Raw genomic sequence first — 16,788 nt, forward strand, 5'->3', positions numbered from 1 at the left:
TAAAGTGATGATTAGGGATTTCCCGATACACTTCTTCTTTCGTTCCCGATCCGATCACACAATGTCTGTGTTAGCCGATAACGATACCCAATACCGATACCAGTGTTGTGATGTCGTGTTGTGTTTATAGCTATCTAGCTATAGCTATATATATATATATATATATCGTGTTATATTATAACTTCACTTGCAGTTTTGGCAACTCCAAAGCAAACTCCACATTTTATTTACCTGCCATAGTGTCAACCCCCTTACCCCTGTGTCGGATCTGTGGTTAGACTGGCATATTCACTGATACCGATATGACCCGATATGACCCGATACAGTATCGGGACATCTCTTCGATGAGGTTTAGAGTTGTGTTGATCTTAAAACAATTTATTTATGGGCGGCAGTGGCTCAGCGGTAGAGTGACCGGATGGGAACCGCAAGGTTCCCGGTTTGAACCCTGTGGGCTCCCCCAGAGTTAGTGTCAAAGTGTCCTTGAGCAGGACTCTCAACCCTATAATTGCTCCCGGTGTGCAGGTTGGTGCCTTGCATTTCCTCCGGCATCGGTGTGTGAATGGGTGAATGTAATGCACAATCTGTGTGTGTGTGTGTGTGTGTGTGTGTGTGTGTGTGTGTGTGTGTGTGTGTGTGTGTGTGTGTGTGTGTGTGTGTGTGTGTGAATGCAATGCACAATCTATGTGAATGTGTGTGTGAATGGATGAATGTAATGCACAATCTATGTAAAGGTGTGTGTGTGTGTGTGTGTGTGTGTGTGTGTGTGTGTGTGTGTGTGTGTGTGTGTGTGTAATGCACAATCTCTGTAAAGCGCCTTGGATAAAAGCCGCTATATAAATGCACCATCTACCATTTCCTGAGAACTTTTGGCCACAGCTTTGGACGACAACTTTGATAATGAATTAAATCTATGGCGTAAAAGCCTTTTTGGACAACATTGTAAACAACACAAAAGTGTTTCATGTCTATGTGAGGAAGCTCACATAGACAAGTACAGGTTTAGATTAGAATCTGTGCTTTTGTGCCGTAATTACATTTTCTTTCAGACTGTTCCCTCCGGTTACACACCTCACACACACATCCTTTGAACACATACTTCCTATTCCATGGTGCCGTCGTAGATTGGCACCAGTGTTGCCAGATTTCGCAAGAGAAATAAGCAACCAGGTCTTCAAAAGGATGGTAAAAAAAAAAGAAAAAAGCTAAACATTTTGTTTAGCTTTTCCAGGCAAAGAAGTAGCAACTCTACTCTGAGTCACTCTCGCGTGACTGAACTTCTCACCCTATCTCTAAGGGAGGTTGCCAACTTGCCAGTCACCCGTCGGAGAAAACTCATTTCCGCCACTTGTATTCATGACCTTATTATTTTGTTGTTGTAAGATGTGTGTGTACTGATGTGATTAAAGGATGACAGAGGAAACATGCAAGGCACCAACCTGCACATCAGGGGTTCAGAGTCTTGCTCAAGGTTCCTACTTTGAGCCGTCTTCTACTTGATGTCATCAGTTGTGTAAGTGATGGCCAGGCAGGGTCAAAGGTCAAAGGGTCAAAGGCCAGGCAGGGTCTAACGTTGGATCTTTCTCTCTAGTTCAGACCTCCAGCAGCATCTCATCTCCATACTGTATATCCTGTCAAAACATACAGTACACACACAGCTTAGAATTATACAGTACAGTCACTGAACATGTTTCATTTCCAGCCAGTCAATATAAAAGACAGACAGATTATTCAAAAACGTATAGGGCCGACAAAAAGTATACTCCACTCGATCTGTAATTTGCATTTCCAAATGCTTTTGCCTTTTAAACCAAATGATATCAACAAACTACATTCATTGGGATTAAACGGATTCATGCAGGGGTTTTCAACAGGTGGTCCGTGGACCACTGTTGGTCCGTGACGGTATTGCATGTGGTCCCTGACCATGCATTTAGTAATGTAGCAAAGTGAAGAGTTTGTATTTTCTTCCACAGAGCAGTGCACTAAACCTTTTGTGCACTAAACCTTTTGTGCACTTGTTCCGTGGAAGTGTGTCAATGTTGTCAGAATTACTGGGAAGTCTGAGGTTAAGAAATTCCACAGAAAAGGGAGATAGAATCTCAAGAAGGGTGAAGTGGTGAAGCTTGCCTGATTGAGTCATCATTATTAGGAAATGTGCCCATATAATCATGTCATCATGTGCTATATCTTGCACGGATTCGCCATTTTTACTATATTATATTACTATTAATTACTATTATTAAAATAGTTTTACAAGCTCATAATGTGTGGATGTAGATCGGCTACTATCTTGAAAATATTTTTCAAGATAGTAAAATAGAGCAAAAAAGTTTAGGGATAAAGGTTAAGGCATGCCCAAGATAGGGCCACACGTGTCAGTACTGTATATCAGTTAAGTCCGTGGACCATTGTTTGAGAAACAGTATTCCATAGCAAGTATTACGAAAGCACTAATCTCAGCCCATATCCCATTGCAACACAACAGTGGTCCCCAGGTTGATTCTTAGTCAAGGTGGTGGTCCCTGGTTCACAATCAGTTGAAAACCCCTGATCAAACGGGCCGGTACGCCATCGCACAAAAGTATCAAAAGTAGCATTATAGCTTGTAGATTGATTGATTGCTTTTTTATTACAATATCTATTACAATAGCGTCAATGCTACGCGAGCAAACAATGGCTTCAGAGGGAGGGGCCTTAAAAAAGAAGACTTCGCTTTTGTCATGTAGTACTAGGTCATGTCTACTCTTTGTGTGTGTGTGTGTGTGTGTGTGTGTGTGTGTGTGTGTGTGTGTGTGTGTGTGTGTGTGTGTGTGTGTGTGTGTGTGTGTGTGTGTGTGTGTGTGTGTATGTGTGCATGCACACATGTCTCTGCACATGCACATGCGTATACAGTAAGAGAGTGAGTGTTTGGTGACAGTATAAAAGTCACCAGACCTGAGCGCGGACCTTGAGCATTAAGCGTGTGTGTGTATCATGTGTGTGTGAGTGTGTGTGTGTGTGTGAGTGTGTTGTGTGAAAGCATCTCAGGGGGATTTGAGCAGCTCTAAGCAGTGTTTTTTTTCCTTTTCTTTTTAAGAAAGGTAAGGCAACTATTATTTATAATATATTTTTATAATATATTTTTCAGTTGACTGCTGAGGTAAGGCAACTATTATAATATATTTTTCAGTTGATTGCTGAGGTAAGGCAACAATTATTTATAATATATTTTTATAATATATTTTTCAGTTGACTGCTGAGGTAAGGCAACTATTATTTATAATATATTTTTATAATGTATTTTTCAGTCGACTGCTGAGGTAAGGCAACTATTATTTATAATATATTTTTATAATATATTTTTCAGGTGACTGCTGAGGTAAGGCAACTATTATTTATAATATATTTTTACAGAACCATCCTATCGGCGGGCCAATTCGTGTAATGCCGCTATGGCTGAGGGGACAAAACTCCTACTAAAACGGACCTTTTTCCATGGCAAGGTTCCTTATCTTTGTCCAGACGGCATGAGGTTAAAGAAGCGATACAGGGACTGGGGAAACTTGGAGACTGGATGCAGGGCTAATACTACCAGAATGCCCAAGGTTATGTCTCTTGGGAGATCGCACGGTGCTGCCACAGGGGGTCACCAAGGCACAACATGCATTGGTGACTGCAGGCCTTATTACTGTAGCTAGGTTGATACTGAGAAACTGGAAGAGCTCTGCTACGCCAGAGATCACAGACTGGACCCAACTTATGACTGAAGCGGCATCTTTTGAATACTCAATTGCCAGGAGGAATAACGTCAAAGGGAAGTTCCATGAGATATGGGACTATTTTTATTTGTATATCAAAGGATTGTTTTTTTCTATTGTGTAAGTCATGTGGATTTTGTATGCTTTATTTAAAATCATTAAAAAAAAAAGCGATACAGGGGATTATCGGTGTTATTTGATATTGAAAGTGCTATAGCCGTGTGATGGCCTTATTGTTCAGAAAGTGTGGGGGACTGTGGGAAGTCCGATGATCTTGGAAGCAATACGGGTAGTACTGAAAAGTTTGTTTCTGTTAGGCCTGTTGTAGAAACATGCAGAACAGTAACAGAACAGGTTGGATATACTTTTGTACAATAATAACAGAAGACGAGGAGCAACAACCAATAATGATCTTGACTTACGGATGTCATGAGGCAGCGGTGGCCGAACGGTTTGCGGAGCAGTCTTGATATCGGAAGGTCGCTAGTTCGTATCCCCGGTTAAAATCACCACCGCTGAAGTGCCCTTGGACAAGGCATTGAACCTCTACCATGAAATGTTCTATGAGCAGGGCCTGGCTGTAAACAAGTTCTTGAGCTTAGTCCAGTTACCCTGGGTAAACATGGTACCTTTCCTTTCCTTTTATACATGCTGAAAGCGTGACTGGATCGATGTAATGTGTTGATCAAACCTAAGTCTATTTATTATCCAGTGTGAGATACAGATACAGGTATGTGAAACTGTCTGTTTGCCCCGGGACCCAACCTAGCAGGTCTATTCTTCAACGCGTCGAGTTGTGAGCTTGTACTTCTGCATTTTCACTACTGCTTAAAAAAATGGCAGATTTAGTTTTCATCTTTTAAATGTAGCAAACAAAGAAAAAAAATACTCATTCTAGTGGGTCCCAATAACTAACAGGAAAAATGTAAAAGGTTTACAGTACATCTCTACAGCTGCGGGTTCTACAACTGTACCACATGTTTACAGTACATCTACATCTTGTAGATCTGCTACTTTTGATGGCTTTGAATTTTGAATCCTGAAAAGTAACAGTTTTGGTTTTGGACATAAGAGGTTTCAACCCGACAGAATAACGTTGCATTATTTGAAGTCAAAGGGATTGAACTGTCAGTTAATTAACTGTAAACCATTGGCTATAGGTCAGTTGATGAACTGTAAACCATTGGCTATAGGCCAGTTAATGAACTGTAAACCATTGGCTATAGGTCAGTTGATGAACTGTAAACCATTGGCTATAGGTCAGTTAATGAACTGTAAACCATTGGCTATAGGTCAGTTAATGAACTGTAAACCATTGGCTATAGGTCAGTTAATGAACTGTAAACCATTGGCTATACAGTAGGTCCACAATCTGAAAGGATCTGTGACTCTGCACCTGACAAAATGGTCCTCATCTCGCCTAGAATGAAAAGGCACAAAATGACAAAATAAACTAAATTTTATTTTTTACTCAGGTTTGGGTATAATGGTACGATCATTTATAAATGGTCATATCTCCTTCAAATATTTTCCATTTAATTGAATGATATATCATATGAAAGCTTATGTTCTTTAATAATCTGTAAAAAAAAAAAAAACAGAAAAATTACTCTGGTCGAAATGAGGGCCTTTTTGCCAGATGCAGTCACATTTGTGGTCTATAATCTTTGGTATGAGATAATAAGAGTACCACAGAGTATACGTTAACAATGCCGTTATCATTACACTCTCCATGAGTTTTATTGATTGAATGCAACGTGCAAACACAAGTGAAGCATTTCTCCAAAGGATATAATTATAGGATATAATAAAGAGCCTGTTGTGTTGGTGTTTGAGATGACGAGCTACTCTTGTGTTTCTCTTGTTGGTAGAAATCTTCAGGACGATGGCTCAACTCTCTCATCTCTCACTGCTCCTCCTCCTGGCTCTTCTCCACATCACAGTTAAGGAGGGTTTTTTACGAGGTAATTTTTTTTTCTATCTCTAAAACCTTTTGGACAGGCTACTTCATTTACGCAAACAATTAAGAGAATTACTTTGATTTCGCCTGTTATCTCTCCTATGGTACCACGTCAATATGTGGACACATTCTCATCCAACGTTAACAAAATGCTTTAGTTTGGGGTCTGCAAGGCTACGTCTCATCAAATGGTGGTTCGTGGCTCAATAAATGCTCTAATAATGAATAAATAATGGACCTTGATATGCAAAGGCATTGAAAACCACTGGACTACTTGGAACGATGCAAGTTGTAAATGCATGCCCCACCCGGATATTACAGTATGTCCGTGTCCCTTTTATGCCCATATATGGAGTCTATGCAGACATCAGAATGATGTCAGAACAGGCCAGCTGTTGAGAGCTTGTAGATCAGCTATTTCCGGGCGCAGAATTAGTCTTTATTACTCTTTAACTAGTGGAGATGCGGTGTGTATACAACATGGATTTGGAAACAAATTTGTTCAACGCAAAGTTCTGTGTTCAAGTTCAGGAGACTTTGGGGAAAAAAAGCAATTCTCCTGAATGCTGCCTTTCGGTACGGCATGGAAAGGAGAGGAGAGGAGTGGCATTTGCATTCCTTTCACCATGTAGTAAATGGTGCATTCGTGGTCTGGAAAGGTCAGCTTTGTTTTACAGACGGGTAAAAGGCAGGGGCTGAAGCCCCCTTTGATGTCTATGTGTGCACGTGCCTGCACTGCAATAAGTGATGTGTGTTTCTTCCCAATAGGTGTGTCTGCAGGCAGGATCATCGGAGGCCACCAGGTGGCACCGTACTCCATCCCATACCAGGCCTCTCTGCAGTACAGGTCCTATCACTTCTGTGGAGCCACCCTCATCCACCCGCAGTGGGTGGTGTCTGCCGCCCACTGCTGGAGGCCGTGAGTTACTGCACTTTGTATACATGTAGAATGTTAGGTAAGCTGTATTCTCAAACAGCAATGTGACACTCCGCCTGAATGTTGACATGACGTCATTGTGGGTATATTTCGTAAAATGTTAAAGATGGAGTGCCACAATTTTTGTATTTTTCCAGTTTTTCATGTGTCTATGAGGTGACAGTACTTCATTAGACACCCTGGAGTTGTTTTTATGTGCAATGGTGTATTAACTTTGTATTTAGGGTTTCTTCCTGGAGGCTGAACCCTTGACAGTCAAACGGGCCAATGAAGTAAACAGTAATATAGTGACACCACACTATCAGCCCCTCCCCTAACCCCTCCCCCTTTATCATACAACTACAGCTGTGGGTGCGGCTTCAGTTCAGGTGGATCACCACCCATCACCACCCACCAGGCAGACCAGGCATACTTAATGAACTGGTGGGCGTGTCCACATAAAAGCATGATTTTAACAAATACTGTACACTTTTTGGAAAAAGTTCTTCCCCCTTATATTGTAATAATACCTGATGATCATGTTTTAGGGTGGAAAAAAATGGTGGCACTACAACTGAGGCCGATTCTAAAAAATGTCTCCTAAATCCTAACAGTTTTCTGAAAACACAGCTCTATATCTTGCGCCTTACCCCTTACCCCTTATCTCTAAACTTATTTTAGGGATAAATATTACTATTTTAAAACACTTTAAAATAATACAAATAGCCGATCTATACAAGCTAAGTCGATGTAGATTGGCTAGTTGAACTATTTTTAAATGTTTTAAAATAGTAAAAAATGGCAAATAAGTTTAGGGATAAGGGGGACTTTGACACCTGGTCAAAGTGTATTTGTGCTGTGGTATCGTTACTCTCATAGGAGACAGCTGGTCAAAGTGTCTTTGTGCTGTGGTCTTCTTGTAGGAGACAGCTGGTCAAAGTGTCTTTGTGCTGTGGTCTTGTAGGATACAGCTGGTCAAAGTGTCTTTGTGCTGTGGTCTTGTAGGAGACAACTGGTCAAAGTGTCTTTGTGCTGTGGTCTTGTAGGAGACACCTGGTCAAAGTGTCTTTGTGCTGTGGTCTTGTAGGAGACAACTGGTCAAAGCGTCTTTGTGCTGTGGTCTCGTAGGAGACAGCTGGTCAAAGTGTCTTTGTGCTGTGGTCTTGTAGGAGACACCTGGTCAAAGTGTCTTTGTGCTGTGGTCTTCTTGTAGGAGACACCTGGTCAAAGTGTCTTTGTGCTGTGGTCTTGTAGGAGACAGCTGGTCAAAGTGTCTTTGTGCTGTGGTCTTGTAGGAGACACCTGGTCAAAGTGTCTTTGTGCTGTGGTCTTGTAGGAGACACCTGGTCAAAGTGTCTTTGTGCTGTGGTCTTGTAGGAGACAGCTGTTCAAAGTGTCTTTGTGCTGTGGTCTTGTAGGAGACAGCTGGTCAAAGTGTCTTTGTGCTGTGGTCTTGTAGGAGACACCTGGTCAAAGTGTCTTTGTGCTGTGGTCTTCTTGTAGGAGACACCTGGTCAAAGTGTCTTTGTGCTGTGGTCTTGTAGGAGACACCTGGTCAAAGTGTCTTTGTGCTGTGGTCTTGTAGGAGACAGCTGTTCAAAGTGTCTTTGTGCTGTGGTCTTGTAGGAGACAGCTGGTCAAAGTGTCTTTGTGCTGTGGTCTTGTAGGAGACACCTGGTCAAAGTGTCTTTGTGCTGTGGTCTTGTAGGAGACACCTGGTCAAAGTGTCTTTGTGCTGTGGTCTTGTAGGAGACAGCTGTTCAAAGTGTCTTTGTGCTGTGGTCTTGTAGGAGACAGCTGGTCAAAGTGTCTTTGTGCTGTGGTCTTGTAGGAGACACCTGGTCAAAGTGTCTTTGTGCTGTGGTCTTCTTGTAGGAGACACCTGGTCAAAGTGTCTTTGTGCTGTGGTCTTGTAGGAGACAGCTGGTCAAAGTGTCTTTGTGCTGTGGTCTTGTAGGAGACAGCTGGTCAAAGTGTCTTTGTGCTGTGGTCTTGTAGGAGACACCTGGTCAAAGTGTCTTTGTGCTGTGGTCTTCTTGTAGGAGACACCTGGTCAAAGTGTCTTTGTGCTGTGGTCTTGTAGGAGACACCTGGTCAAAGTGTCTTTGTGCTGTGGTCTTGTAGGAGACAGCTGTTCAAAGTGTCTTTGTGCTGTGGTCTTGTAGGAGACAGCTGGTCAAAGTGTCTTTGTGCTGTGGTCTTGTAGGAGACAGCTGGTCAAAGTGTCTTTGTGCTGTGGTCTAGTAGGAGACAGCTGGTCAAAGTGTCTTTGTGCTGTGGTCTCGTAGGAGACAGCTGGTCAAAGTGTCTTTGTGCTGTGGTCTTGTAGGAGACAGCTGGTCAAAGTGTCTTTGTGCTGTGGTCTTCTTGTAGGAGACAGCTGGTCAAAGTGTCTTTGTGCTGTGGTCTTGTAGGAGACAGCTGGTCAACGTGTCTTTGTGCTGTGGTCTTGTAGGAGACAGCTGGTCAAAGTGTCTTTGTACTGTGGTCTTGCAGGAGACACCTGGTCAAAGTGTCTTTGTGCTGTGGTCTTGTATACTGTAGGAGACACCTGGTCAAAGCATCTTTGTGCTGTGGTCTCGTTACTCTCATAGGAGACAGCTGGTCAAATTGTCTTTGTGCTGTGGTCTTGTAGGAGACAGCTGGTCAAAGTGTCTTTGTGCTATGGTCTTCTTGTAGGAGACAGCTGGTCAAAGTGTCTTTGTGCTGTGGTCTCGTTACTCTCATAGGAGACAGATGGTCAAAGTGTCTTTGTGCTGTGGTCTTCTTATAGGAGACAGCTGGTCAAAGTGTCTTTGTGCTATGGTCTTGTAGGAGACAGCTGGTCAAAGTGTCTTTGTGCTGTGGTCTTCTTGTAGGAGACAGCTGGTCAAAGTGTCTTTGTGCTGTGGTCTTGTAGGAGACAGCTGGTCAAAGTGTCTTTGTGCTGTGGTCTCGTTACTCTCATAGGAGACAGCTGGTCAAAGTGTCTTTGTGCTGTGGTCTGGTTACTCTCATAGGAGACACCTGGTCAAAGTGTCTTTGTGCTGTGGTCTTATAGGAGACACCTGGTCAAAGTGTCTTTGTGCTGTGGTCTCGTTACTCTCATAGGAGACAGCTGGTCAAAGTGTCTTTGTGCTGTGGTCTCGTTACTCTCATAGGAGACAGCTGGTCAAAGTGTCTTTGTGCTTTGGTCTGGTTACTGTCATAGGAGACACCTGGTCAAAGTGTCTTTGTGCTGTGTTCTTGTAGGAGACACCTGGTCAAAGTGTCTTTGTGCTGTGGTCTGGTTACTGTCATAGGAGACACCTGGTCAAAGTGTCTTTGTGCTGTGGTCTTGTAGGAGACAGCAGGTCAAAGTGTCTTTGTGCTGTGGTCTGGTTACTGTCATAGGAGACACCTGGTCAAAGTGTCTTTGTGCTGGGGTCTGGTTACTGTCATAGGAGACACCTGGTCAAAGTGTCTTTGTGCTGTGGTCTTGTAGGAGACAGCTGGTCAAAGTGTCTTTGTGCTGTGGTCTTGTAGGAGACAGCTGGTCAAAGTGTCTTTGTGCTGTGGTCTTGTAGGAGACAGCTGCTCAAAGTGTCTTTGTGCTGTGGTCTTGTAGGAGACACCTGGTCAAAGTGTCTTTGTGCTGTGGTCTTGTAGGAGACAGCTGTTCAAAGTGTCTTTGTGCTGTGGTCTTCTAGGAGACAGCTGGTCAAAGTGTCTTTGTGCTGTGGTCTTGTAGGAGACAGCTGGTCAAAGTGTCTTTGTGCTGTGGTCTCGTAGGAGACAGCTGGTCAAAGTGTCTTTGTGCTGTGGTCTAGTAGGAGACAGCTGGTCAAAGTGTCTTTGTGCTGTGGTCTCGTAGGAGACAGCTGGTCAAAGTGTCTTTGTGCTGTGGTCTTGTAGGAGACAGCTGGTCAAAGTGTCTTTGTGCTGTGGTCTTCTTGTAGGAGACAGCTGGTCAAAGTGTCTTTGTGCTGTGGTCTTGTAGGAGACAGCTGGTCAAAGTGTCTTTGTGCTGTGGTCTTGTAGGAGACAGCTGGTCAAAGTGTCTTTGTGCTGTGGTCTTGTAGGAGACAGCTGGTCAAAATGTCTTTGTGCTGTGGTCTTCTTGTAGGAGACAGCTGGTCAAAGTGTCTTTGTGCTGTGGTCTTCTTGTAGGAGACAGCTGGTCAAAGTGTCTTTGTGCTGTGGTCTTGTAGGAGACAGCTGGTCAAAGTGTCTTTGTGCTGTGGTCTTGCAGGAGACACCTGGTCAAAGTGTCTTTGTGCTGTGGTCTTGTATACTGTAGGAGACACCTGGTCAAAGCATCTTTGTGCTGTGGTCTCGTTACTCTCATAGGAGACAGCTGGTCAAATTGTCTTTGTGCTGTGGTCTTGTAGGAGACAGCTGGTCAAAGTGTCTTTGTGCTATGGTCTTCTTGTAGGAGACAGCTGGTCAAAGTGTCTTTGTGCTGTGGTCTCGTTACTCTCATAGGAGACACCTGGTCAAAGTGTCTTTGTGCTGTGGTCTTCTTATAGGAGACAGCTGGTCAAAGTGTCTTTGTGCTGTGGTCTTGTAGGAGACAGCTGGTCAAAGTGTCTTTGTGCTGTGGTCTCGTTACTCTCATAGGAGACAGCTGGTCAAAGTGTCTTTGTGCTGTGGTCTGGTTACTCTCATAGGAGACACCTGGTCAAAGTGTCTTTGTGCTGTGGTCTTATAGGAGACACCTGGTCAAAGTGTCTTTGTGCTGTGGTCTCGTTACTCTCATAGGAGACAGCTGGTCAAAGTGTCTTTGTGCTGTGGTCTCGTTACTCTCATAGGAGACAGCTGGTCAAAGTGTCTTTGTGCTTTGGTCTGGTTACTGTCATAGGAGACAGCTGGTCAAAGTGTCTTTGTGCTGTGTTCTTGTAGGAGACACCTGGTCAAAGTGTCTTTGTGCTGTGGTCTGGTTACTGTCATAGGAGACACCTGGTCAAAGTGTCTTTGTGCTGTGGTTTTGTAGGAGACAGCAGGTCAAAGTGTCTTTGTGCTGTGGTCTGGTTACTCTCATAGGAGACACCTGGTCAAAGTGGTGCTTGGGGAACACAGCCTCTACGGTGTCGATGGTCATGAGCAGGAGTTCCGAGTCTCCAGAGTCCTGGTCTACTACATGTACAACTACAGGACCTTCGACAATGACATCATGCTACTCAAGGTCAGTAGGAGAAGAAGTAAATCTAAGTATGCAAACTCTCTTTATTTTAACTATCAATACTGCAATGAAGTAATACCCCGTTACGAGTACATTTAGTTGAGTATAAGGACAAAAGTGTTGCCATCAAAATGTATACTCGAAGTACCAAAAGTATAAAGTAGGCCTACTCATTATGCAGATTGTCCACAAGTTTTCACAAGTTTTCACAAGTTTTCAAATGTATAAAATGTGATAACAGCCGATCTACAGGTTCACAGTGCGTCACTGTGCACTATGAGCTTCAAGCTGATCAAGTGGCTCATGGCGAGTGCATATTATTCATAATGCAATGAATAGACCTTTACCTCTCTCATAAACTATTAAATCAACCAAACAACTAATCGATAGACTGATATACATTACCTCCGTCTCCATCTCTCAGCTGGACCGGCCAGCGACCATCGACAGCAGGGTGCAGCTGGCCAGCCTGCCGGACGCCAACACGCGGGCCTTGACCCGTTCCACAGAGTGCCGGGTCAGCGGCTGGGGGGTGACCAGCCTCTACAGCTCCCAGCTGGCCCGCGAGCTGAGGGCCGTGGACGTGGACTTCATCCCCCGGTGTCAGTATTACTACTACTTCAGGATCAGCAGAAACATGATCTGTGCCGGGTCGCAGTTCGGAGGCAAAGACTCCTGTCAGGTGAGGAACACACACACACACACACACACACACACACACACACACACACACACACACACACACACACACACACACACACACACACACACACACACACACACACACACACACACACACACACACACACACACACACACACACACACACACACACACACACACACACACACACACACACACACACACACACACACACACTCCTGTCAGGTGAGGAGGACAACAAACAAACACACATACACACAAACGTCAGCTGGACAAGGATGAATGATATGAATCAGGAACGCCCTACCAACAGTCATTAACCCATTCTGACCTGAGATCAGATTCTAAAAATGTCTTCTACATCCTGACAGTTTTCTGAAAAATCTATGTTTCCATGTCAGTCAGTTTGATTTTTCAAAAATAGCAGACCTACAAGCTTGAGCTTGTAGATCTGATATTTTTTCAATATAGCTAAAGCATAACATGATGCTAACACCAAAAGGGGTTCCCGCCCAAAATGGGATGTGAATCCCTTGACTCCTTCAAAACTGCTCTCAAAGGGCACTTACGGAGAGCTGCAATTAGAAACTGGCCCCCATACAATCTGAATCCCCCCCCACCCCTTTTCCCCCCTCACTGTATATATTTCCCTTTTTACCTGCTATGATGACTTCCTGTTTTTGGCTATATAGAAGTGTATAATCGTACGTCTCTAAATGTTTTTAATGAATTGAAAATGGTGGACCCTATTGTAAACAAGTCTAATGCTTTATGGTGTCGTCCACTCTTCACAGTTAACAGTAAATGTATTGAGTTGTACTGTAATTCTGCAGACTGTCAATAAATACTTCAGTCAATCAATCAGAAAGCCTTCTAACCACTTGCTAGCATTCCAATTCTGGGGAATGCTAGGGTTCGCGTCATGACAAGCTCACGGCGCGTCGCAGCGTGACAACTTGTGAACTTGTAGATCTGCTACTTTCCAGACTGCAGCCCAAGTGTCTAATCTACCATTACGACACCATCAAGGCCTCCCAAAATACAGTTTAGTCAACAAAATCACGGTAACACTGTTCTGTGGTCCTCAGGGGGATTCTGGAGGGCCTCTGGTCTGTAACACTGTTCTGTGGTCCTCAGGGGGATTCTGGAGGGCCTCTGGTCTGAAACACTGTTCTGTGGTCCTCAGGGGGATTCTGGAGGGCCTCTGGTCTGTAACACTGTTCTGTGGTCCTCAGGGGGATTCTGGAGGGCCTCTGGTCTGTAACACTGTTCTGTGGTCCTCAGGGGGATTCTGGAGGGCCTCTGGTCTGTAACACTGTTCTGTGGTCCTCAGGGGGATTCTGGAGGGCCTCTGGTCTGAAACACTGTTCTGTGGTCCTCAGGGGGATTCTGGAGGGCCTCTGGTCTGTAACACTGTTCTGTGGTCCTCAGGGGGATTCTGGAGGGCCTCTGGTCTGTAACACTGTTCTGTGGTCCTCAGGGGGATTCTGGAGGGCCTCTGGTCTGTAACACTGTTCTGTGGTCCTCAGGGGGATTCTGGAGGGCCTCTGGTCTGTAACACTGTTCTGTGGTCCTCAGGGGGATTCTGGAGGGCCTCTGGTCTGTAACACTGTTCTGTGGTCCTCAGGGGGATTCTGGAGGGCCTCTGGTCTGAAACACTGTTCTGTGGTCCTCAGGGGGATTCTGGAGGGCCTCTGGTCTGTAACACTGTTCTGTGGTCCTGAGGGGGATTCTGGAGGGCCTCTGGTCTGTAACACTGTTCTGTGGTCCTCAGGGGGTTCTGGAGGGCCTCTGGTCTGTAACGGTAACACTGTTCTGTGGTCCTCAGGGGGTTCTGGAGGGCCTCTGGTCTGTAACGGTAACACTGTTCTGTGGTCCTGAGGGGGATTCTGGAGGGCCTCTGGTCTGAAACACTGTTCTGTGGTCCTGAGGGGGATTCTGGAGGGCCTCTGGTCTGAAACACTGTTCTGTGGTCCTCAGGGGGATTCTGGCGGGCCTCTGGTCTGTAACACTGTTCTGTGGTCCTCAGGGGGATTCTGGAGGGCCTCTGGTCTGTAACACTGTTCTGTGGTCCTCAGGGGGATTCTGGAGGGCCTCTGGTCTGTAACACTGTTCTGTGGTCCTCAGGGGGATTCTGGCGGGCCTCTGGTCTGTAACGGTAACACTGTTCTGTGGTCCTCAGGGGGATTCTGGCGGGCCTCTGGTCTGTAACGGTACCTTCGAGGGCGTGGTGTCGTGGGGGATCAGCTGTGCCAACCCTCACTATCCCGGCGTGTACACCAAGGTCCGGAACTACCTGGTGTGGATCAACTGGTACCTCCAGCACGGCTAGCCGAGAGACGCAACCAACGGTACCGCCGAGGGCTCATCGTCATCATCATCATCGCCCGCCTCCGGAGATGGCCGATGGTACCTGGCTGAGTGTGATCCGGCCGGCTCAAGGTGGTCCGGTTCCAAGCCCAGCCACCGGTCCCAGCCACCAGGCTGGGACTGGAGAAGGCCACTACTGGGACACGGATGGATCATTTACTACTACTACCGCAAAACTCGCTCAAATAAATATTACTGCTTTCAACGTTTTTTTTGTTTTGTTACCGCTTCCAAATCGATGGGCAGGAGCTCTAAGCTCTGCTCTAAGCTCTGCTCTAAGCTCTGCTCCCACTGGGGGCATGCTTCTATAGCAAAACATACACGTGTGTCACGTGACACGGGATTTCTGGGTAGTTCGAATTTAAGCTCGGGCACTTCAACAGAGGTGCGGACGAGTTAATCTAAACATATTAATAAAAAACGAGAACCACAACAATTCACGGGGTTCACAGAATACAGTAATTAATCACTTCACGCGTTCAAGTGAAACTCGGTAAGAACAACCATAAAACGCTACAATTTGAACAGGCAGTTTGTTAGTTTGTTGATGGTTTGTGATTTTATTTCCCATGCTTGTATTGTTGGCCAGTGAGCAGTTGAGGCGAAGAATCATCTAAGGTCCATAATTTATTCTGACCTCTCCTCGAAAAGGCACAGTTGTCCTAACCCCTTATCTATAATTTATATATACATTTAATATTGACAAGTAAGACGCGCAAACGCGGGAAGCGAACGCAGCTTGTGTGTGTGTGTGTGTGTGTGTGTGTGTGTGTGTGTGTGTGTGCTACAGCTGCGCCCTGTGTGTGTGTGTGTGTGTGTGTGTGTGTGTGTGTGTGCTACAGCTGCGCCCTCTGGTGGCGGACAGACAGACAGACAGACAGACAGACAGACACACAGACAGACATGATCTGCAGGGTCTCATAGTTAGTGCTCATTGCATTCGCAATTATTATTCTTATGGGCTACTTATACTGTTCTTCGTCTCAACTGCTCTTATTGTGCAGCTTTTCCTGATTTGTCTTTTCACTGCATGTAAATGCTACTATTTGAACGGGCGTTTGTTTTGTGGTATAGAGGCTTAGAGTATATCTTATACTCATACATACTCTAAGGGTATATGACTGTATTTTCCATGGTTGTGTTGTTGTCCTAGCCCGGTAAAACCACTCCCCCTGCTGGACAACATTTGCATTCAGGCAGGAGTGAACTCAATACTCCCATAAATCTGGCAGTCAGGTTTGTTGTTGTCCTGCTTGAGATGAAATGTACTGTACAGCCTTTTCATGCTTTAATATGCCCTGTTTTTTTATGTAAACTAAAGCACTTTGTGAGATCGTTCTGTGAGAAGTGATATAGAAATACAAATGTACTTACAGCAAAGGCCAGCCCGGAAGACTTAGTCCGCCAGCATTCATTAATAACTTTGATATAATTCACGCCAGTATCCCCCCCCCCCCTTTATATTGAATTTTCATTGTATTTATACTCTGTATCTACTGTATACACATGACAAAATAAACCTGAACCTGATTTTGTGTGGAATAAACCTTGTTTTGAACAGAAATGAAGGAATAGGAGATAAAGGCAATTGATTGAAGGTGCTATACCTATGTGCAACTTCCCATAGACAGCCCATTCATCCAAACAGAAAAGTCCTATTTAATTAAATAACGTCAAACTCACCAACATTGCAGCTGTAGGAAAAGCTTGAATTATCGTCTTGCTATTATCTGCGTGTTCAAATCCACAGTAGACATGTGATGAGCTGTTTGGAAGCACTCGTTATCAGTAAAGCAATCTGCTGCTGCCTCCTGCATTATGTGCAAATTCTAAACAGGTGGTGCGCCTGGGCTGTTGAGTGATAAGGCCCCATTTACTCATAAAGCCTGAAGAGGCAGGTCGGAGGTACTACAGAGAGAGAGAGAGAGAGAGAGAGAGAGAGAGAGAGAGAGAGAGAGAGAGAGAGAGAGAGAGAGAGAGAGAGAGAGAGAGAGAGACA

The 16,788-nt window shown here is 44.7% G+C and overlaps 1 protein-coding gene across 1 annotated transcript in view; it reads left to right on the forward strand.

The window, feature by feature from the left end:
• The window catches only part of LOC310863013 (trypsin), a gene marked incomplete at both ends in the record, with an annotated part of 16,122 nt that extends 1,371 nt beyond the window's left edge, over positions 1-14,751 (forward strand). The window contains 4 exons of the mRNA XM_083771135.1: positions 6,469-6,619; positions 11,618-11,759; positions 12,181-12,438; positions 14,602-14,751. Coding sequence (XP_083627261.1) covers positions 6,469-6,619; positions 11,618-11,759; positions 12,181-12,438; positions 14,602-14,751 — 701 coding nt within the window. The remainder of the gene's footprint in view (positions 1-6,468; positions 6,620-11,617; positions 11,760-12,180; positions 12,439-14,601) is intronic.
• Between the last annotated feature and the right edge of the window lie 2,037 nt (positions 14,752-16,788).

The sequence above is a fragment of the Protomyctophum parallelum genome, assembly GCF_964188405.1.
Source record: "Protomyctophum parallelum genome assembly, chromosome: 8".
Classification (NCBI taxonomy): Eukaryota; Metazoa; Chordata; class Actinopteri; order Myctophiformes; family Myctophidae; genus Protomyctophum; species Protomyctophum parallelum.